The 24,609-nt window shown below is 42.1% G+C and overlaps 1 protein-coding gene across 1 annotated transcript in view; it reads right to left on the reverse strand.

Moving 5' to 3' along the window:
• The window catches only part of LOC123990625 (5'-3' exoribonuclease 2-like), a 40,532-nt gene that overhangs the window by 4,848 nt on the left and 11,075 nt on the right, over positions 1-24,609 (reverse strand). The window contains exons 13-29 of the mRNA XM_046291264.1: positions 24,232-24,339; positions 23,909-23,953; positions 23,070-23,213; positions 22,782-22,826; positions 22,078-22,166; positions 17,694-17,829; positions 15,173-15,280; positions 15,000-15,089; positions 14,719-14,791; positions 14,427-14,510; positions 12,348-12,445; positions 11,889-11,968; positions 11,729-11,785; positions 11,081-11,149; positions 7,371-7,505; positions 6,083-6,213; positions 1,124-1,187 (exon numbers count right to left, since the gene is read on the reverse strand). Coding sequence (XP_046147220.1) covers positions 1,124-1,187; positions 6,083-6,213; positions 7,371-7,505; positions 11,081-11,149; positions 11,729-11,785; positions 11,889-11,968; positions 12,348-12,445; positions 14,427-14,510; positions 14,719-14,791; positions 15,000-15,089; positions 15,173-15,280; positions 17,694-17,829; positions 22,078-22,166; positions 22,782-22,826; positions 23,070-23,213; positions 23,909-23,953; positions 24,232-24,339 — 1,556 coding nt within the window. The remainder of the gene's footprint in view (positions 1-1,123; positions 1,188-6,082; positions 6,214-7,370; positions 7,506-11,080; positions 11,150-11,728; positions 11,786-11,888; positions 11,969-12,347; positions 12,446-14,426; positions 14,511-14,718; positions 14,792-14,999; positions 15,090-15,172; positions 15,281-17,693; positions 17,830-22,077; positions 22,167-22,781; positions 22,827-23,069; positions 23,214-23,908; positions 23,954-24,231; positions 24,340-24,609) is intronic.

Below are 24,609 nucleotides of genomic sequence, written 5' to 3' on the forward strand. Positions count from 1 at the left end.
CCTACCCATTATTCAGTCTAAATATGTCAAAGCGCCTAATCAGGAGCAAAAACCCCCCAAACCTTTTCCAGTTCTATTGATGCAGCTTTCAATTGACCATGGTGACCTAGCAACATCCCTGCTAATTAGTATCGACCTGGAGATTTAATTCAGAAGAAAAAAAATGGCCACCCATTTCACATTAATAAAAGTATAAGAATATTAAATGTATGCCAAAGTATCTAATAAACCAGACATTTACATGTGACTTGAATCGTGAATTGCACTCATCCCTAAAATGAGGACGCCACATTGCATGTGTGTGACGCCCACACCACCAGTCCAAGACTAATGCCAAAGCAATGTGTCCATCCATAAGCCAAGCCACCATATTAAGTCTCATATTCACTACAATGGTCGAAGGAAGAAGGAACCGTCCTAGAAGGGCCCATCCCTTATTATTGAACCATGTCACATTCATCCCCAATGCCAGACTTAGCCGTGCACTGGAATCCGTAATCTCTCCTACAGGTTCCTTATGCATGTAATTTCAGTCCAGCTGGTATAAGTAGTTATAGAAACAGTTTTCAGTTCACCACTAATAACTAGTGACCTAAGGTGACAGAGAGCAACAATGGACCTGGAAGGCCTGAAAAGTTGTACCAAAGAAGCTGATTAGTCCTTCAAGAGGTCTGGAGAAAGAATCAATGACGGGTCTGTGCGGACACTGTGGCGCCGAAATGATACTGCCAGAGCAGTATTAGTGATGCCTCATTAAGTTGGCCAAACCTCCTCAAGAGAAATTTGTTTAGCGCTCCCAAATTCTTAATTCATTTCTAAGCCCCCCATGGTGAAGCCCAGTGGTCTCAACTAATAAAGCAAGATGTTTCATCTACCTGTACATTTAGTGGGACTCAGTGGTCCCCCACTAAAGCACTGGAACAGTTTGTACTAACCACATATTACGCTAAACCTCATGTGTAGTAAAAAAACAAATGTGTATCAAGGTCAACTTAATATGCTGCAGCGAGCACCCTTTAAAAAAATAGTACTACATCATTCATGAACTTAGTAGGCCCAGGATGAGGGAATACCGTGTAAATACATGCCTATGTATAAAAAGCAGACAAAGCCGTAGACTCACCTTGGATATTGCTGCGGAGGGTTGTATGGGGGAGGTGTCCCTAGAAGACCCTGCTGCCTAGAATCTGTGGGCGACAAGAGACTTTCAAAAAAGGGCGCCAACACACTACTAAGTGAACATAACGAGCGCGACTCTTAAAGAGCAATACTTTATCTAAGAATTTTGTTCTGATGAGTTGCCATCAGTGTAATTTCCACACACACACACACACACACACACACACACACACACACACACACACACACACACACACACACACACACACACACACACACACACACACACACACACACACACACACACACACATAAAAATCAGCTATGAGATTTGTCTCAGTAGAGTGTAAATGTTAGATTAACAAAATGGGACACCACTTAATTTGAAAAATAATAATAAGACAATTCCTTTGAGTGAAAGTTAAAAGTGCTGCACGAAATGTTTGCCAATCAATATGGAAACTCAGATTTGGTATACAACACTGCAACAGCATGTCAAAATGTACAAGTTAATTAACCCAATTAATTTCAGCTTTAACCTCAATATCAAACCCATAAATTTCAATCTTAAAACTGATCCAAGAGATAAAACAATCCCAAAGATAAAATGAAGCCCATTGAAGCACTAAATCACAATAAGATTTGAGGTGGGTGGAAAAGAGAAAAAATGCTTAATTTGCATTCCTTCCTTCAGGAAAATGAAATAAGCATTCAGTGGGCAGCATTGTGGATGGCTCAAGTACCCCTGGTTCTAGCGCAGCGAGCCCCTTTGAGAGCCGCTTCTTCTAGATCCGCTGTTGCCAAGGCAATGACCAGCTGCAAGCCTGGGACTTGTTTGTTTATAGGGGCAGGCCTGGTGAGTGGGTGAGACAGGAGGAGAGGGGGCGGGGTGAAGGGTGTGATGAAAAGAACTTCAGCAAAGAAAAGCCAGTCATTTACAAACCTGGATTGGAGGCTGGTGTTAAAAGAAATTTGATAAGAGGCGATGGGATCCCTGGGAAATAAACACGTTTGGCCTGGTGGTACAATACCTAGTGCTCAGTGTTATGACATGTAGAGAGTTTAACATGGTCTGAGATGACCAAGAGAGAATATAGACTGGTTGGTCAGTCTGACTTACGGTGGAGTAAAGTAGACCACAAGCCAACATAACTGAGCAAACTAGGGTTTTCAGATGTATAATTTTCAGCCACTTGAGAAACAGTTATTTTTTCTATGTATAACCAAAACATACCAACAATGCATAACTGTTTGTCCAGACGAAGTGATTAGGTTGGATCTGTAGATGAGTAAATCTTGACAGTTAATAATCTCTTGGACTAACACAACCTTATTGAGGACCACCCACTCTGGCCTGTGTCTTCTGTCCTACTCTGATGACCAGCAGGCAGTCACTCAACGGCGGACATTACAATTACACACCTGTCAATCTCCTTAATTAACAATGATCTACAACTTTAGAGCCCTGGGCCATGTGATACAAAAGACAATGAAGGATTACACCTAAAATCCCCCGGTACAATATACAGTCACTGTATTACCCCAAGGGATTACAACTAGCTCAAACCAACTCACATGTCCCTCAATACACATGTTCTTCCATTACTATAGTAAAACAGTTGGTGAAGTTATAAGTCTAGAACTTATATGTTTGGAAATAGAATTCCATGGGATAAGGCCGTTAAACTGCAACTTTTAAACGGTGCGACAAAAACACAATGTGACTGGACGTCAGAAGACTAATGGCGACCAGCGGTGTCTCCCCGGTGGGTCATTACACAGCAGCAATAGGCACAACAAAACCCCACAGCATGTTTCAGAGACAGCACGTTGACACATCACCACATGGGGGTAGAGGTGCAGTCAAAGGGGAAGTTAACTTTGGTTTCAACCCTCCCTAGTCTACCACACATCCAATCAAATGGGATCCTCCCAGAAGGCTTTTATCAGAAGGGCCAGTGTGTCCAGAAGCACTTGACAATCTCATTACCACCCCCAGTCTCCCAGAGCAGCTAGCACCACTAATCAGCAAACGGGGACACCGGGAGGGACACAGGAGCCCCCCCAACCCAACACAAAGGACCCAGCCGGACCAGGGTGATTACTGACAACCTAGTGGATCCTCTCAGAGAGAGACAGTTAACAGCAACAAAAGCATGTCTTTGAACTCCGAGCACACTACCTTCCTAGAGTTGTTTTCTAGTCTGGTCTCAATAACTAGTCAGGCTAATTGTGCTGTTGGGACCGATAATGCCAAGTCTGCATGTATACAGTGCCTATAGAAAGTCTACACCGCACTTGAATTTCTTAACATTTTGTGTTACAAAGTGGGATTAAAATGGATTTAATTGTACATTTTGTCAATGATCTACACAACATACTCTGTCAAAGTGGAAGAACAATTCTACTATATTTGAAAGACTAATGAAAAATAACACTAATATATCTTCATTAGATAAGAATTCACCCCAGAGTCAATACATGTTAGAAACACCTTAGGCAGAGTCTTCTTGGGTAAGTCTCACCTGTATTGTGCTAAATTATTCTATTAAAAATTATTCACGCTCTGTCAAGATGTTGGTGATCATGGCTAGACAGCAATTTTAAAGTCTTGCCATAGATTTAAGCATATTTAAGTCAAAACCGTAACTTGGCCACTCAGGAACATTTACTGTCTTCCTGGTAGGCAACTCAAGCGTAGATTTTGCTTTGTGTTGTATGTTATTGTCCTGCTGAAAGGTGAATTCCTCTCCCAGTGTCTGGTGTAAGACAGACTGAAGCAGGTTTTATTTTAGGATTTTGACTGTGCTTAGCTCCATTTCTTTTCATCCTGAAAAACTCACTAGTCTTTGCCGATGTCAAGCATACCCATAATATGATGCAGCCACCACCATGCTTGAAAATGAGGCAGTTAAGTTACTCAGTAATGTCTTTGAACCCCCCCCCAACATGAGGTTTGCATTTATGCCCAAAAGTTTATTACTTAGCTATGTTTTTTTGCAGTATTACTTTAGTATTTACTTTAGATTTGCACTCTTCTTTTCACTCTCATTGAAGTCATTACTGTAGAGTCACTACACTCTCATTGAAGTCATTACTGTGGAGTCACTACACGCTCATCGAAGTCATTACTGTGGAGTCACTGCAATGTTGTTAATCCAGCCTCAGTTTTCTACCGTCACAGTCAATGAACTCTGTAGCTGTTTTTATAAAATCACCAATGACCTCATGGTAACATCCCTAAGCAATTTCCTTCCTGTCCTGCAGCTCAGTTCAGATGGACGGCTGCATCTTTGATGTGTCTGGGTAGTTTAATACATCAGCGACAGCATCATTTCCATGCTTAAAGACATATTCAATGTCTGATTTATTGTTACCCATCTACCAATCACAGCAGTTTCTTTATGAGGCTTTTGAAAAGCTCCCTGGTCTTTGTAGACAAATCTGTGCTTGAAATTCAATACTTGACTGGGGAACCTTACAGATGTATGGGGAAAGAGGAAGGGGGTAGTCATTAAAAATAATGTCAAACCCCATTATTTCACACAGAGTGAATTCATAATTTGTGATTTGTTAAGCCAGATTTTACTTCTGAACAAGCTTAGTTTTGCCTAAACAAAAGGGGGTGAATACTAATAATTTTTTAATAAATAAAAACGTATTTTGTGTAGATCAATGACCCCCAAAAATGACAATTACATCTATTTAAATCCCACTTTGTAACAACAAAATGTGAAAAGTTCAAGGGGGTGTAGACTTTCCATAGGGAATGTGGTTATTAATCTCATTAAATATAACAATTCATAATCATGAAACCTGTACATAAATGAGTTGACCAAAATGGCTAGATTCTCTTATTACGGATAGGCATGGGAATAAATACTACAATTATTTATACAATTATTTAATGTAAATTGCTCTTACTGACTTAATGTGTAGGCCATCTGGTTATTCAAGGAAAGTGTCAAAGGTACAGTAGTTGGTGAAATTAAGCAGTTCCAATTCACATCAACTAAATGTTAATATCAAGCCGCCAGAAGTGTAGGAATAATTACATCTCTTCAGGAGGACTAGAAGAACATGAAGAAAAAAATCCCACCGTCACGTAAAGTGACAATTTGAAGAGAAACAGGCCCACAATCAGATGGGCCAGAGTATTAACCCTGATTGCCTTAATCAAAATAATGCTCATATAGAAAAAGAGAGGATGAAGTTCGGTCCTACGCTGCTAATTGGCAAGTTTACCATCAGGAATAAACAGCATAGGCCAGGAGAGGTACTGGCTGCCACAATCCGAAGGAGCCAAGGCTTATTTGCATCAAGTGCCACCATAATAGTCTCGACTCCCCCACAAGCTATCAGCAGACAGATGAGATTATTCATCCATTTGCAAATTGGCACATCAAAGTCAAATTGGAGAACCGAGTCTGCTTCCCAAATGACAAACTATTCCCTATATAGTGTACTACTTTTGACTGGAGCTCTACGGGCACAATATAGGTCAAAAGTAGTGCACTATGTAAGGAATAGGGTGCTATTTGTAACACACACCTGCTGTCAGAGGAGCATGAGGCAAGGGCCCAACCAGGAGCCTCTGATTAGGGGCAGGGAAACAGAGAGAGAATGTCCCCCCTCCATATGTAGGTTATACCATTCTAACTTCCCAGTGTTGAACAAAGGGCCATTTAATTGTATAATATAGTTATTTGTCTTTTCAGAAGAGGTATGATATCTCAGCCAAGGAGAAAGGAAGCGAAATGTTCCCGCGAGTAAGGAATGATGAAACAAAAGGCCTTATCGGAACGGAGATTACAGGCCGTCTGACAGCCTTTCTATTGCCCATTTTAGATGGAGAGAGAGTTACTACTTGACACAATGTAAAGGCTATATTTTAGTTGATCAGAAATGCAGTAAAGGTGTGTTTGTCTGAGGCCTGCCCTTCCTGTGTGGGTGTAGGTCTTACGTTGGAAGGCTGGGAGGTGACCACCACTGCCGCTGTGGGGGGGCCTGTTGTAGTTCCCCTGGTGGTAGTTGCCAGGGGGCGGAGCGTTGCTGTACTGCCCACCTCCCTGCTGCTGTCTGTTCATGCTGTGACTGAAAACAACAGAACACGCAGAGTAAGTCACAAAAGTTATACATCAGTTAACAGCTGTTCCATATACACTTCTATAAGCACTAGCTGCCAGCCAAATAGCTGACTACTAACCCTTGTGGCCGGGTACTTAATTGAGGAAGACATTTGGGTCCAGATGCCACGCCAAGCGCACCCAATACGGTGGCTACTTTAGATTCAGGAACACACCAAGTCTGAGGCATTAAACATCAGCTAACGGCAGAAATCCTACACATACAGAACACATTTCATAAAACATTCCTACTGAGATGCAGTATATTATAGACATGACTGCTAATACTAACCATTTCCTGTCATAGCTAGACAGACTGACGAGTTTCAGAAGAAAGTTTTGTTTCTAGCCATTTTGAGCCTGTAATCGAAACCACAAATGCTGATGCTCCAGATACTCAACTTGTCTAATGAAGGCCAGTTTATTGCTTCTTTCATCAGCACGACAGTTTTCAGCTGTGCTAACAATTTCAAAAGGGTTTTCTAATGATCAATTAACCTTTTAAAATTATAAACTTGTATTAGCTAACACAACGTGCCATTGGAACACAGGTGTGAAGGTTACTGATAATGGGCCTCTGTACTTCTATGTAGATATTCCATGAAAAATCAGCCGTTTCCAGCTACAATAGTCCATTACAACATTAACAATGTCTACATTGTATTTCTGATCAATTTGATGTTATTTCAAAAACAAGGACATTTCTAAGTGACCCAAAACTTTTGAACGGTATGTGTGTATGTGCGTACACACACAAGTTCAGAATCAGCCAGATGTTCAATTGCCCAGGTTCCTTAAAGGGGCAATCCGGGACAGGTACATTCATTTTTAGACTTCATGAACTTTGAACTTGGTTTAACTATTTACTTTGTTAAATGGAACAGTAAACACTGTATAGTTTAAAACATCCCTCAGCTGTTCATCAAAAAATGCATGGTGGGGGTGAGCATTGTTTGAATTAGACTGCAGATTTAAATGATAATTCAGCCTTCTGAGAACGTCTGACTAAGTAAAATAAAAGAGCTTAGATGGCATAAATCAAAAGGTGGGTATTTATTGGCGACTGTTGAAGGGACATCATAAAGGTTGGTCAATGCTATCTAGTTTGAAGTGGTGTGCACGTACCCCAGGGCCCTGAAGGCTGACTGGTCAAGGTGGACCTGCTGCCTGTTGGAGTTGAAACCCAGTTGGGGCCTCCAGTTACCCCTGCCACGGTTACCTCTCTCCCAGTCCCCAGGCTTCAGAACCTTCTCAGGCATCCTGAGGAAAGATTGTGGTAAGTACAATTTTGAGATTTCTCAAAAAATTAACAGTAACAAACAATCAACACCATACAATGTCAGAGCTCCATGATCAAACAAAAAAATAAAGACAACACACATTTTAGACCCCACATGGGAAAATACAGGGCAGTCGGAAAGTATTCAGACCCCTTCCCCTTTTCTACAATTTGTTACGTTACAGCCTTATTCTAAAATGTATTCAATTCATTTCCCCCCTCCATCTACACACAATACCCCATAATGACAAAGTGAAAATAGGTTTATAAATGTTGGCACATTAACTTAAAAAAGAAAGAATAAATAACTTAAGTATTCAGACCCTTTGCTACGAGACAACAACTACAACCCCAGCTTGGTTGCATCCTATTTCCATTGATCATCCTTGAGAAGTTTCTACAACCTGGGGTTCACCTGTGGTAAATTAAATTGACTGGACATGATTTGGAAAGGCACACACCTGTCTATATAAGGCCCCATAGTAGACAGTGCATGTCACAGCAAAAACCAAGCCATGAGGTCGAAGGAATAGTCTATAGAGCTCCGAGACAGGATTGTGTCGAGGCACAGATCTGGGGAAGGGTACTAAAACATTTCTGCAGCATTGAAGGTCTCCAAGAACACGGTGGCCTCCATCATTCTTGAATGGAAGAAACTTCTAACCACCAAGACTCTTCCTCGAGCTGGCTGCCCGGCCAAACTGTGCAATCTGGGGAGAAGTGCCTTGGTCAGGGAGGTGATCAAGAACCCGATGGTCAATCTGACAGAGCTTCAGAATTCCTCTGTGGAGATGGGAGAACCTTCCATTAGGACAACCATCTCTGCAGCATTCCACCGATCAGGTATTTTATGGTAGAGTGGCCAGATGGAAGCTACTCCTCTGAAAAAGGCACATGACAGCACACTAGGAGTTTTCCAAAAGGACTCTGACCATGACAAACAAGATTCCCTGGTCTGATAAAACAAAGATTAAACTCTTTGGCCTGAAAGCCAAGCGTCTCATCTGGAGGAAACCAGGCATCAGCTGGCCAATACCATGACGCATGGTGGTAGCATCATGCAGTGGGGACGTTTTTCAGCATCAGGGAGTGGGAGGCTAGTCAGGATGGAGGGAAAGATGAACGGAGCAAAGTACAGAGAGATCCTTGATGAAATCCTCCAGAGCGCTCAGGACCTCAGATTGGGGTGAAGGTTCACCTAACAGGACAGCAACCTTAAGCACACAGCCAAGACAACGCAGGAGTGGCGCCGGGACAAGTCTCTGAATGGTCCTTGAGTGGCCCCAGCCAGAGCCCGAACTTGAACCCGATCAAACATCTCTGGAGAGACCTGAAAATAGCTGTGCAGCGATGCACCCCATCGAACCGGACAGAGCTTGAGAGGATCTGCAGAGAAGAACGGGAGAAACTCCCCAAATACAGGTGTGCCAAGCTTGTAGCGTCATACCCAAGAAGACTCGAGGCTGTAATCACTGCTAAAGGTGCTTCACAGTAGTACTGAGTAAATGGTCTGAATGCTTACGGTTATGTGATGTTTTAGATTTTTAATACATTTGCAAACATGTCTAAAAATGTGTTGCCTTGTCATTATGGGGTATTGTGTGTAGATTGATGAGCAAATAAAACAATGTAATACATTTTAGAATAAGGCTATAATGTAACAAAATGTGGAAAAAGTGAAGGTGATCTGAATACTTTCCAAATGCGCTGTATGTCCATGGTATCACATCAGGACAAGTAAAGATTGTTTTTATTTGAAGTCCATCAGGCCTTGCCAGACAGTGGCGTTAAAGTGAGTGACTCGTCAGTAGCCTACCAAATTGCATCGGTAAGAGAGCCATTCACTTAGCTCCCTTATATGCTTACTGGTAGACTTTTTGGAAATTATCTACAAATAAATTATGAAAACATTCAATGAATATGGTGAATCATTCTCACCGCAAGGACAATAGGTAGGCTAGTGGAGAGATATCATATTTTGCACCAGAGTGAGGCTAAAAGAAAACAGCTTGAATTGTTTTAAGCCAATGATACTTATATGGAACATTCAACGATATTGACATATCTCTAGTGATTTAATCAAAGTGTTCACAACGGACTAGTCAACTGCTGCTTTCTGTGTAGCAAAGCCCCTGTCAAACGCCTGCTTCATTCATGCCTGTATTGCAGATGGCTGAGAAAATGCCTCAAAAGGAAGCTTGAAGCCTGTGGAAGTCAGGAGACTGCTACAGGATTCTTTAAAGGCCCAATGCAGTCAAAATATTTTTTTTCTTGTGTTTTATATCATATTGTACAATAGCTGATGAAACACTTTTGCGCCCCTTGGGCAGTGGAGATCTTCAGGGTAGTAAGTTTGTCTGTTGATATCCCTCTAGTGGTGTAGGGGCTGTGCTTGGACAAAGTGGGTGGGCTAATATCCTGCCCTGTCCGGGGGTATTGTCGGACGGGGCCACAGAGTCCCCCGACCCAACCAGTCTCAAATATCTATGCTATGTGCCGGGGGGCTAGGGTCAGTCTGTTATATCTCGTGTAATTCTCCTGTGTGAATTTAATTATATTCTCTCTCTCCCCTCCCGGAGGACCTGAGCCCTAGGATCATGCCTCAGGACTACCTGGCCTGATGACTCATTGCTGTCCCCAGTCCAACTTGTCGTGCTGCTGCTCCAGTTCTGCCTGCGGCTAAGGAACCTTGAACTGTTCACCGGACGTGCTACCTTGTCCCAGACCTGCTGTTTTCCACTCCCTCTCCCTACCACACCTGCTGTCTCGACCTTTGAAGGATCGGCTATGAAAAGTCAACTGAAATTTACTCCTGATGTATTGACCTGTTGTACCCTCTAAAACCACTGTGATTATTATTTGACCCTGCTGGTCATCTATGAACGTTTGAACATCTTGAAGAACAATCTGTCCTTAAATGACCATGTACTCTCAATCTCCACCCGGCACAGCCAGAAGTGGACTGGCAACCCCTCAGAGCCTGGTTCCTCTCTAGGTTTCTTCCCAGGTTCCTGCCTTCCTAGGGAGTTTTCCCTAGCCACTGTGTTTCCACATTTGCGTTGCTTGCTGATTGAGGTTTTAGGCTGGGTTTCTATATAGCACTTTGTGCCCTCTGCTGATCTAAAAAGGGCTTTATAAATACATTTGATTGATTAAAAGTTTTATTTATTTATCATATTTTTTCCCCCGGCTGAAAACACAATCTAGCATTAGAATGTACTAGACGGCCACCAAAATAGAATAGAGCTCGTTTGGCAAAAATGTCAACCTGTGGGGGGAGCCTGGCTGGCTACATGTGTTTGTGGAAAACACTGAGAATATACACCAGGTGTTATACACACAGTGAGATTATATACAACACCGATGCAATGGGAACATGTTAATTATAAAAACTAAGTATTAAAATAGCTATACACACACACACACACACACACACACACACACACACACACACACACACACACACACACACACACACACACACACACACACACACACACACACACACACACACACACACATATATATATATATATAAATAAAACTATTAACTTACTTAGCTCCAGGAAGAATGACAGCCTTGAACACAAAGGTCTCTCCGTACTGTGGGTCCTTATATTTCACTCTGCCAAGATAAAAAGGAACAATTTACACATTCATAAAACAGAATATTTGCTACAATTGATTTTATGAATTATTAATGTGTTAGTTTATATTGGAACTTAACCTGTATTTAGCCTAAGCGAAAACAGAAACATTATTTCCAAGAACATTTGTCAAAAACAGCAGCCAAGCGTTGATGAACATGTCAGCAGAATAAGACCCTCAATATTTATTGAAAAAGAGCATCAAGCTCATCACCTTGCACTTTCTCGACCCTGTGAAGTTCATAATTTATTTAGTTTGTAGCCTAATAAACTGCATACTTTCCAAAGTGGGAGGACCACACAACATGTCATCACGTGACTCTAAATGTACTTTGTCGACATTTGGAAAATGTACACAAAAATGTTCTGTTTCCATCAAGCCTGTCATGCCATTTTTTTATCCTACATGTACTTAACTCACATAGAAAGGTTGGATGGAAACCTGGTTAATGGGACTATGGAAGAACAAATATTGGGCAGCAGACCAGACAACACCATTTTGGTTACGTATACCCCCTGGGAACCAGAGGTTGTGAGGGTAAAATATGAATCCTTACCCAATGGCAGTGTTCTGTGCAATGTCCCGCAGCATGGGGATGGGAGACTGCACTGGCCTAACAAATGATGTTTCACAGTCATAGGTTAGCCGGGGATAGATAAATGGATAGATAAATGGTAACTTCTAAAATGTATGATAATAAAATAGATATTCCTTACTTATCTGGTAGGATAGGGTCTTCGTCAAGATTTAATGTACCTTGAATTCCATGGCATAGTTCTGCTGGCATCTCAGTGCCCTGAGGAAAACACACACAGCAATGTTAATATCATACTATATTTAAGCAATAAGCCCAAGGAGGTGTGGAATATGGCCAATATACTACGGCTAAGGGCTGTTTTTAAGCACGACGCAATGCAGAGTGCCTGGACACAGCCCGTAGTCGTGGTATATTGGCCATATATCACAAACCAAGGTTTATTGCTATTGCTATAATAACCTGGTTAACAATGTAATTAGAGCAGTAAAAATCAAATGTTTTGTCATACCCATGGTATACGGTCTGATATTCCACGGCTGTCAGCCAATCAGCATTCAGGACTCTAACCACCCAGTTTATAATACACTATACAATAAACTATTAGTTGATCAGGCTGCAGGGACATAGCTTTACATACCTCATGAGATTCTCCACGGTACAGTTCCTGGATGAAGTCACAGCAAGGATGAGACTTCCCAACAAACAGCATATCACTGCCAAGGCTGTTCCTCTTGTCTGAAAGAAAGAGAGAAAACATCAGCTGGAGTGACTGACAGTCAATAATCAAAACGATTTCTAAAAGAGAGTTCTTTACACAATAAACCTATTGATTAGCACTAACACCACGGTCATTCAAGATACACATGGTTATACGAGTTCAAGTAGTAATTCCACAGGTGGAGTACTTCAGTGATAAAGTAATGTTATACAGGTCATTCAGAAAGTAGTTGACCCTTTCTCCACATTTTGTTCAGTTCGAGCCTTATTCTCAGATGGATTAATAAAATATCTACACACAATAACACATAATGACAAAGCAAAAACAGGTTTTTAGAAAGTAGGAAAATTAAAAAGAACAGAAATACCTTATTTACATAAGCATTCAGACCCTTTGCTATGAGACTCGAAATTGAGCTCAGGTGCATCCTTAAGATATTTCTACAACTTGATTGGAGTCCACCTGTGGTAAATTCAATTGATTGGACATGATTTGGAAAGGCACACACCTGTCTATATAAGGTCCCACGGTTGACAGTGCATTTCAGTGCAAAAAACAAGCCATGAGGTTCAAGGAATTGCCCATAGAGCTCCGAAACAGGATTGTGTCAAGGATCAGATCTGGGGAAGGGTACCGAAAAAATTGAAGTTCCCCAAAACAGTGGCCCCCATCATTCTTAAATGGAAGAAATTTGGAACCACCTAGACTCTTCCAAGAGCTGTCTGCCTGACCAAACTGAGCAATCGGGGGGAGAAGGGCCTTGGTCAGGGGGGTGACCAAGAACACGATGGAGCTCCAGAAGGACAACCATCTCTGCAGTACTCCACCAAATCAGGCCTTTATGGTAGAGTGGCCAGACGGAAGCCACTCCTCAGTAAAAAGGCACATGACAGCCCGCTTGGAGTTTGCCAAAAGGCACCTAAAGGACTCTCAGACCATGACAAACAAGATTCTCTGGTCTGATCAAAAGATTGAACTGTTTTGCCTGAATGCCAAGTGTCACTTCTAGAGGAAACCTGGCACCATCCCTACAGTGAAGCATGGTGGTGGCAGCATGCTGTGGGGATATTTTTCAGCAGCAGGGACTGGGAGACTAGTCTGGATCGAGGGAAAGATTGTACTTAAAAAATAAATAAATATTAACTAGGCAAGTCAGTTAAGAACAAATTCTTATTCACAATGATGACCTACACCAGCCAAACCCGGACAACATTAGGCCAATTGTGCACCGCCCTATGGCACTCCCAATTACGGCCGGTTGTGATACAGCCTGGATTCGAACCAGGGTGTCTGCAATGACGCCTCTAGCACTGACCTCTGTGCCACTCGGGAGCCCCTTGATGAAAACCTGCTCCAGAGTGCTCAGGACCTCAGACTGGGACAAAAGTTCACTGAAAAGGACAATGACCCTAAAAACACAGCCAAGACAAAGCAGGAGTGGCTTCGGTACAAGTTTCAATGTCCTTGAGCGGTCCAGCCAGAGCCAAGAATTGAACACGATTGAACATCTCTGGAGAGACCTGAAAATTGCTGTGCAGCGATGCTCCCTATCCAACCTGAATCTGCAGAGAAGAATGGGAGAAACTCCCCAAATACAGGTGTGCCAAGCTTGTAGCGTCATACCCAAGAAGACTTGAGACTGTAATCGCTGCCAAAGGTGCTTCAACAAAGTACTGAGTAAAAGGTCTGAATAGTTTTGTAAATGTGATAATTTTATTTGTAATACATTAGCTCAAATTATGGGTTATTGTGTGTAGATTGATGAGGGATTATTACATTAATTATTCAATTTTAGAATAAGGCTGTAACGTAACAAAATGTGGAAAAAGTCAAGGGGCCTGAATACTTTCCAAATGCATTGTACATTCATCTTCTAAAGGTGTGTTGTCACACTTGAAATATTTAATTAATAAAGTACTGTAACTGTACTACTGTGATACATATTCCGAAGGAGTGGTTTACAATGGTGGATTGAAGTTGAAGAATCCCATTACTCACTTTCCTCTGGAGAAAGGTTTGGGTAGACTTCAGCCAGGGCTGCCCTCAGCCTGCGCTCATCCACGAAGGGAAGCAATGCAACACCTACACACAGAGGGGAAAACGCATTCAATCAAATGTATTATATAAAGCCCTTTTTAAAATCAGCAGTAATGCTTTACAGTTACCAGGCCTGGACCCCAAAGGGCAAGCAATGCAGTGAGTATATCATTCAGGACATACAAACTAACCACCTGCATTCACTGCCACGTCAAGATGTCCGTTTAAATAGTCTATTATTCTGTTGACTTACCCTGCCAAGCATATTTCTTTCCATTCAAGTCAATGGCAAAGTCATCAGGGTAAAAGTCAATGATGGAGGATTCCTGTTGGAGACGAGGCGACAGGTTAGGAAAACATGGGTGACAAAGCAGTTAAATCAACTTCTATGATCATAACATTGGTCACACTTTATTTGGATGGTCCCCTACATAGAAAATCTATCAGTTCCACATCTATTGCCCCTTATAGATTAGCTACATATGCTCGGACTATGCTGAAATAGTTAACATTTTAAAATTAAGTGAAACTTACTGGGTTGCTCATGAGTGACCGCCATGTTTGGGGCAGGAAGTTTCCACTGGCGGCAGGGAAGACACCCATCAGCTGTTCCAGGGGCTTGAACTGAAACGCAGGAACATTAGACCACACAAAACAGACAGGCCTAACAATGGGAGAGAGAGAAGCCTGACGTCCTCCATTCTTACCGGCTTGGTCCCAAGCTCAAAGTCGGTGAACATGCCTTTGATGTCTTTGAAGTCCGAGGCAAATGGGGCGTAGTGGAACGGGAAGTACCACTTCCAGGACGCGCACCCCTGTCAATCAACAGACAGTTAATGAGAGGACCAGGAGAAATGATCCTCCAATAACGGAATTTCCACTAAGCACGATTCAATTACTAGCTAGCTAGGGGTCCATTTACTCCAGATTTGACTTTACTTTTCATTTATTGACATAAATGACTGAATTCAACATCAAGAAAATAGTAAATCATTACTTTGATTTATTTGCGTAAATAACTGACAATTCAACAGGAAACATTTGAATACATAGCCTACTAAATAAGAACGCCCAGGGATTAATAAATACCCCTGGACTAGGCCAGCAGCTGCGGTCAAATATATTGCACCCTTGCAATTTACAATGTAGTGCATTGAAGGCAAAGAAACACTTGACTCAAACCACATTCATTCAAATTTGGAATAATTGAGTTCAGGCCATTTATGAATTTGAAGTAAAAAAAAAAAAAAAAAAATCTCAATATTAGTTTAGATGTTTTCTTCTTGGTCCTGTGCAGTTGTAAATCAAACAAATACACGTGTGAACACCAAACATTTTCTCAATTTCAATTCATTTTGAGAGAAAATGGGGAGCTTATATGACCCTCTAATCTAGGTGACACTTGCCTGTGACTGACATTTAATTATCTTAAGATTGCATACTTGGAAAACTGGTAGGCGAAGTAGAGGTCGTTAAACCATAAAAGTTGAATCATTGGAAGGAATGGTGCAAATGGCTTGGAATTGGGTTTGGGAAGTCCGCCAACTGGCAAACGTACATGTCCCAAAACACTTTCCAATACCAGAGTTGATCAGGCTGTTGAGTGTGTCTAGTTGTTCCACTCCTCTTCAATGGCTGTGCAAAGTTGCTAGATATTGGCGGAAACTGGAGCACAGTGCCGTACACGTCAATACTGGGCATCTCACACATGCTCAATGGGTGACATGTCTGGTGAGTATGCAGGCCATGGAAGAACTGGGACATTTTCAGCTACCAGGAAATGCTTACAGATCCTTGCAATATGGGGTTGTGCATTATCATTCTGAAACATCAGGTGATGGCGGTGGATGAATGGCATGACAATGGGTGTCTGGATCACGTCACGTTCTCTGTATTCCAATTGCCATCGATAAAATGCAATTGTGTTCATAACTTTTGTCTGCCCATACCATACCCCACCACCACGGGGCACTCTGTTCACAATGTTCATGTCAGAAAACCTCTTGCCACTCAACTTCATACACCCTGTCAGCCAGCTGCCCGGTACAATTGAAACCGGGATTCATTTGTGAAGAGCACACTTCTCTAGTGTGCCAGTGGCCATCAAAGGTTAGCATTTGCCCACTGAAGTCAGCTACGATGCCAAACTGCAGTCAAGTTAAGACCCTGGTGAGCAGGACGAGCATTCAGAAGCTTCTCTGAGACTTTCAGTTTGCACAGAAATTCTTCGGTTGTGCAAACCCACAGTTTCACTATCTGTCTGGGTGGCTGGTATCAGACGATCCCACAGGTGAAGAAGCCGGATGTGGAGGTCCTGGGCTGGGGTGGTTACACGTGGTCTGCAGTTGTGAGACCAGTTGGACGTACTGCCAAATTCTCTAAAACGAAGGTGGCTTATGGCAAAGAAATGTACATTAAATTATCTGGCAACAACTCTGGTGGACATTCTCAAAACCTGAGACATTTCTGGCATTGTGTGACAAAACTGCACATTTAAGAGTGGCCTTTTGTCCCCAGCACAAGGTGTACATGTGTAGTGATCATGCTGTTTAATCAGCTTCTTGACATGCCACACCTGTAAGGTGGATACTTATCTTGGCGAATTAGAAATGCTAACTAACAGGGATGTAGTGCTTTTCGTGGATAATTTATTTTAACCCATGAAACATGGGACCCACACTTTACATTTTTGTTCAGTGTATATTCAAATTATATTTGTGCAGGGGCAGGTTTTTTACTTTAAAAAATTCCACCAAAGAATCCAGGCTTGAAACACTTATCCTTTGCTAGTGATTTACAATTTCAAAGTCACACCAATGGTTGACTGTTGGCTGGATGGAATGCTCTTCTCTTAGAGCAGGGCTTTCATAACTCAATCTTATTGGTATATTAATACATTTACTGCATGGTGATGTCACCATGGAAGGTCCAAACTCCATCCCACCAAAAAAGGATTAAACAACTCAAACAGCTCTTACACTAAAGGAGCATTATCATAATTTTCACAATTTCACAGTATTATTCCAACCTCAGTGTGGGAATATTTATTTTTTACTGCACTGGGCCTTTAAAGGCAATTTTGTGGCGGCCATCATGTTAATTCTCCACTGTGCTCGTTAAAACATTTTCAAATAAGACCTTGCAAGTAAGCATTTAATTTTACTGTGTACACTACATTGTATCCTGTGCATTTGAATAATAAAAAGTTTATTTGAATCAGTGTCATACCTGGTAGTAGTATCGGAGTACCCAGCAGAGACCCTCCACGTAGGACTTCACCACCTTTTTGCGGAAGTCATCGTCAGTCGCGTCAACATCAAACTTGGTTTTGTAGTATCTTTGCTTCCAGCCGTCCTCCCACAACCTAACACACATGGACAGTCATGTTCTATTGTAAGGTTGGGATGACAAAGCCATCTAAACAGCCAGCAAGGACAAAGGACTTGGGCCTCCTAATCAATAGAACTCTGTTAGAAGGCCATACTCAGTCTTGCATGTCTATCACAATTCCGTGTAACATTTACTATATGCAGTGCATTCTGAAAGTATTCAGACCGTGACTTTCTCCACTTAAGTAACAACTTTATAAAAAAATGTACCAATTGTTTCCCCTCCATCTACACACAACAACCCACAATTAAAAAGCAAACAGGTTTAGAAATATTTGCAAATGTATTAAAAAAAAGAAACTGAAATATCACATTTACATACAGTTGAAGTCAGAAGTTTACATACACTTAGGTTGGAGTCATTAAAACTCGTTTTTCAACCACTCCACAAACTTCTTGTTAACAAACTATAGTTTTGGCAAGTCGGTTAGGACCTCTACTTTGTGCATGACAAGTCATTTTTCCAACCATTGTTTACAGACAGATTATTTAACTTATAATTCACTGTATCACAATTCCAGTGGGTCAGAAGTTTACATACACTAAGTTGACTGTGCCTTTAAACAGCTTGGAAAATTCCAGAAAATTTTGTAATGGATTTAGAAGCTTCTGATAGGCTAATTGACATCATTTGAGTCAATTGGAGGTGTACCTATGGATGTATTTCAAGGCCTACCTTCAAACTCAGTGCCTCTGCTTGACATCATGCGATAATCAAAACAAAATCTGCCAAGACCTCAGATTTTTTTTTTGTAGACCTTCACAAGTCTGGGTCATCCTTGGGAAAAATGTCTAAACGCCTGAAGTTACCACGTTCAGCTGTACAAACAATAGTATGCAAGAATAAACACCATGGAACCATGCAGCCGTCATACCGCTCAGCAAGGAGACGCGTTCTGTCTCCTAGAGATTAACGTACTTTGGTGAGAAAAGTGCAAATCAATCCCTGAACAACAGCCTTGTGAAGATGCTGGAGGAAACAGGTACAAAAGTATCTATATCCACAATAAAAACAAGTCCTATATCGACAACCTGAAAGGCCGCTCAGCTAGGAAGAAGCCACTGCTCCAAAACCGCCATAAAAAAAGCCAGACAACGGTTGCAACTGCACATGGGGAAAAATATCGTACTTTTTGGAGAAATGTCCTCTGGTCTGATGAAACAAAAATAGAACTGTTTGGTTATAATGACAATCGTTATTTTTGGAGGAAAAAGGGTGAGGCTTGCAAGCCGAAGAACACCATCCCAAACGTCATGCATCATGTTGTGGGGGTACTTTGCTGCAGGAAGGACTTTTGCACTTCACAAAATAGATGGCTACATGAGGTAGGAACATTATGTGGATAAATTGAAGCAACATATCAAGACATCAGTCAAGAAGTTAAAGCTTGGTCGCAAATGGTTCCAAATGGACAATGACCCCAAGCATACTTCCAAAGTTGTGGCAAAATGGCTTAAGGACAACAAAGCCAAGGTATTGAAGTGGCCATCACAAAGCCCTGAACTCAATCCCATAGAAAATTTGTGGGCAGAACTGAAAAGAATTGTGCAAGCATGGATGCTTACAAACCTGATACAGTTACACCAGCTCAGGGTTAAATGTCAGGAATTGTGAAAAACGGAGTTTAAATGTACTTGGCTAAAGTGTATGTGAACGTCTGACTTCAACTGTAAGTATTTAGACCCTTTACTCAGTACTTTGTTGAAGCACCTTTGGCAGAAATCACAGCCTCGAGTATCCTTGGGTATAAACAATACAAGCTCTGCACACCTGTATTTAGAGTTCCTCCCATTCTTCTCTGCAGTTCCTCTCAAGCTGTCAAATTGGATGAGGCGTGTTGCTGCACAGCTATTTTCAGGTCTCCCCAGAGATATTCAATCGGGTTCAAGTCCAGGCTCTGGCTGGGCCACTCAAGAACATTCAGAGACTTGTCCCGAAGCCACTCCTGCGTCGTCTTGGCTGTATGCTTAGGGTCGTTGTCTTGTTGGAAGGTGAACCTTCACCCCAGTCTGAGGTTCTGAGTGCTCTGGAGCAGGTTTTCATCAAGGATCTCTCTGTACTTTTTTCCATTCATCTTTCCCTCAATCCAGAATAGTCTCCCAGTCCCTGCCGCTGATAAACATCTCCACAGCATGCTGCCACCACCATGCTTCACCGTAGGGATGGTGTCAGGTTTACGCCAGACGTGACGCTTGGCATTCAGGCCAAAGATTTCAATCTCACATTTCATCTGAACAGTGAATCTTGTTTCTCATGGTCCGAGAGTCCTTTAGGTGCCTTTTGGCAAACTCCAAGTGTGCTGTCATGTGCCTTTTACTGAGGAGTGGCATCTGTCTGGCCACTGTACCGTAAAGGCTTGGTGTGGTGCTGCAGAGATGGTTGTCCTCCTGGAAGGTTCTACCATCTCCACAGAGATACTCTGGAGGTCTGTCAGAGTAACCATCAGGTTCTTTGTCACCTCCCTGACCAAGGCCCTTCTCCCCCGATTGCTCAGTTTGGCAGAGCGGACAGCTCTAGGAAGTCTTGGTGGTTCCAAACTTCTTCCATTTAAGAATTATGGGAGGCCACTGTGCTCTTGGAGACCTTCAATGCTACAGAAATGTTTTGGTGCCCTTCCCCAGATATGTGCCTCGACACAATCCGGTCTCGACGATCTACGGACAATTCCTTCGACCTCATGGCTTGGTTTTTGCTGTGACATGCACTGTCAACTGTGAGACCTTCACGTCTTTCCAAGTCATGTCCAATCAATTGAATTTACCAAAGATGGACTCCATTTCAATTGTAGAAACATCTCCAAGATGATCAATGGAAACAGAATGCACCTAAGCTTGATTGAGTCTCGTAGTAAAGGGTCTGAATACTTATGTAAATACACTTTTAAAAATCTGTAATACATTCGCAAAAAATTCTAAAAACCTGTTTTCAAATGTGTAATTATAGGGTATTGTGTGTAGATCGATGACTTTTTTATTTAATACATTTTAGAACAAGGCTGTAATATAACAAAACATGGAAAAAGTCTAGGGTTCTGAATACTTAATAAAATCTCTATAGACAAACATTGGCTGTAAAATGGTCCATTCTGAATTAGTCTGACTTTCAACATGGCACCGTCACAGGATGCCACCTTTCCAACAAGTCAGTTCTTCACATTTCTGCCCTGCTAGAGCTGCCCCAGTCAATTGGAAGTGCTTTTATTGTAAAGTGGAAATGTCTAGGAGCAACAACAGCGTAGCCACGAAGTGGTAGGCCACACAAGCTCACAGAATGGGACCGCCGAATGCTGAAGCGTGTAAACATAGTCTTCCCTCGGTTGCAACACTCACTAGAGTTCCAAACTGCCTTGGAAACGTCAGCACAATAACTGTTCGTCTGGAGCTTCATGAAATGGGTTTTCATGGCCGAGCAGCAGCACACAAGCATAAGATCTCCATACACAATGCCAAGTGTTGGCTGGAGTGGTGTAAAGCTCACCGACATTTGACTCTGGAGCAGTGGAAACACGTTCTCTGACGTGATGATTCACCATCTGGCAGTCCGACGGACACATCTGATTTTGGTGGATGCCAGGAGAACGCTACTTGCCCCAATGCATAGCACCAACTGTAAAGTTTGTTGGAGGAATAATGGTCTGGGGATGTTTTTCGTGGTTTGGGCTAGTCATACTTTCGGTCATATAGTGCATTATAGCCAGTAAGAGACCATTTCCTCATCTTCCATACAGGATTTGGAAATTACAATAGTCCATGGAAGACATGGAAGAGTAACTAGTTTACTGCTTTAGGAAGCAGCTGAAAGGTTTCGCAATATTAGTGGATTGGCGATGCACTGCACACAATGAAAGATGAGCAGCATCTGTCTAGCCAATCCTTCACACTGGCCCACAGGGAGAGCAGCCTTGTAACAGCAAAGCCTCCATGAATACAGCAAAGCCTCCATGAATACCAATTTAGCCCAATGGATTCAACAGCCTTCGCGAGTACATCACAGAGGAATTTATGAGAATATGTCTCCTTTCCATATTAATAACTTGCAGGCAGGAGGAGCTCCCAACCACAGAGGAGCTCCTAAGGGAACCATGCTGAACTGGAGAGGCATAAATCAGACCATCACACCCTTGCTGAGAGGCCTGCCTGGTTGGTTGACTGACTGGCTACTTGGATGAGACTGTCCTGGTTGGTTTAATCCCTAGTTGACTGACTGTAGCGTAGCCATTTACCTGACATTATCCTCAGGCTCTGGCTCGCTGTCACTGTCCTCGGCTTTCCGCTTCATACCCCGGCCATCCTGCCCATCACTGCTTCCTGCCTGGACAAAACACACATCCTTACAAATAATTATACCTAAACCATCTGGCAGCAGATCGGTTTCTACCAATTGGGGACAGATTTTCATTCAAATATTCTAAAATCCACATAGAACAAATATGTACATGTCCCTCCAGAGGTCTTTCCATTAGACTATTGTGCATAAATTACTTTGGCGCTTAAGTTAATGTACTGAATAAAAACAGTTTAATGCATTTCCAGCTCTACCTATGTGTTTCTCAAAAACTTGCGATAAATAGCATACTTGCCCAATTATAAGAAAATAAAACATTCAGTTAATGTGTGCTGACCTTCACCTTTGCCACACTTCATTCATGTGCAAATATCTCAGGCTATTTTTCCTCATACATTTAAGTAACAAAGGCATATTGAAGAGGCATTAAGAGCTTCAGAATATACATGAATAAAAATATAAACTAGCCCAGACCAGCATCAAAAAAACATGGAAATGTGTACTGCGCTCACACTTGAGGTACATATAAACGCTTGAACATGGACAAAAGTCCTCCACCACATTTGATCAATAAAAGACATGTAAAATTCTAGGCCAGTTTACAAATCACTATAAAACAGAAGGTTCTCAGTGGAGGCATACCTGGCCACCATTCTTCATCATGGCTTTTAGGGATTGCGCAGCATCCTGAAATAAAAATACATCTTTAAATACCTATAAATTGTACAAGTGTCCTATATCGCCCTAACACCTCAACATTCGTATAGATGTTCACTGTGCAGAGAGCTTGCGAGGAAGCATCTCATTGTACTGGGTACACTACACTGTATCCTGTGCATATGGCAACGTTGGATTTTAGTGGATAATAGGTGTTTTTTTCTTGCACCGTTGACCAGAAGCAATATCCCCCTGATAAGCCCCCCATCATACCTTGTTGTGCTGGTCCCTGCCTTGCATCCTCATGTCGAAGGCTTGGTGTCGGGCGTTCTGCACAACCCCAGGTCTGCCTCTGCCGCCAAGGGCCTGGGGGGCGAACTGACCAGCGGTCATGTAGGCTGGGCCCTGCTGCTGAGCCTAGGAAACACACAACTTATCATTTAGTTTAACGATAGCTAGTCAGTTGTACAACTGAAATGCGTCATTCGCATTTAACCCTGATTCAGAGAGGTGGGGGGGGTTGCCTTAATCGATATCCACGTCATTGGCGCAGTTGTTGTCTGGTATTAACTGCCTTGCCCAGAGGCAGAATGACAAGATTATTACCGTGTCGGTTCAGGGATTCAATCCAGCAAACGTTTACTGGTTACTGGCTTAACACTCCTACCCCCCAGGCTACCTGCTGGCCCCAGGTTTAAGAGTCTGTGAAATTGGCCTATAAAGTCACTGGTTTCACAAATCTTGCACACACACGTTTGGTTTCCGAGATCTAAAAATCTGCCATTGTCCAAAAAAGCAAATAAGACTACTGGCATACAATACAGCAGACCTCAAGGGCCACAGTTGTGCACCCCTGATTTAAAACATCTATTAAGGGAAGGTTTCGAACAATACACAGCGCTACCACATTGACAATATAAATCAGAACAAATGAAAAATAGTTTAATTGCCCATTGAAATAAATGGCCTTGCATGCATACTCATAACTCCTTACCTTCATGTTTTCTTAGAATTAAGTTCATCCAAAACATATTGTCAAGGAAATGAGAATGCATTCAACCATACAGTTCAAAGTCAAGCTACAATAAAATAGCACAATCCACTTCACTTACCTTCATTCTCTTCTTTTTGTCCTTATTCCTTCGCTTGAATCCCTCCTACAAGACAAACTTCATTTACACAAACAGTCAACTGGAAAAGTTACAGAACAGTGATTAACCGCAACTAAAATTGGCATCAGCTAAAATATCTTAAAATGACAGCTGAGTGTCTGACAAATACCCACTCGAAAAGACAATTTATAAAACACCCAAGCCATGATTCATGTAAATCCTATGGAAAATCTCCCACCCCTCAGTTTAACAAAGGAAGAAAATGATCTATTGAAGAGGAATAATTCCCCGCGGAAAGCTTCTGCTTCCAACTTCCATCTTACATCGTCCTCTTTGCGCTTCTTGAAGATGTTGTCCTCAGCCACGCCGATGGCCTGCATGATCAACTCAACACTCTCCAATTTGACAAAACCATTCTCTGTGATGTAGCCCTGTGAGCAGAGAAAGACCATGTTAAGGCTATGAACCTGGGCAAGGAAGAAAGTCAGGACAGCTTTAAGGGCCAGTTTCCCAGACACAGATTAAGCCTAGTACTGGACTAAACAACTATTCCAATAGAGAAATTACACAGAACATGTATTTTCATCCAGGACTAGGCTTAATCTGTGTTTGGCAAACTGACCCAACGGCTTCTGGGGTGGGGGATTCTAAGTAACGTCGCCTAAGAAACCATGTGAGACAGTCATAACCAAGCCTACACA

The sequence above is a fragment of the Oncorhynchus gorbuscha genome, linkage group LG12 (assembly GCF_021184085.1).
Source record: "Oncorhynchus gorbuscha isolate QuinsamMale2020 ecotype Even-year linkage group LG12, OgorEven_v1.0, whole genome shotgun sequence".
In the NCBI taxonomy this organism is placed as follows: domain Eukaryota; kingdom Metazoa; phylum Chordata; class Actinopteri; order Salmoniformes; family Salmonidae; genus Oncorhynchus; species Oncorhynchus gorbuscha.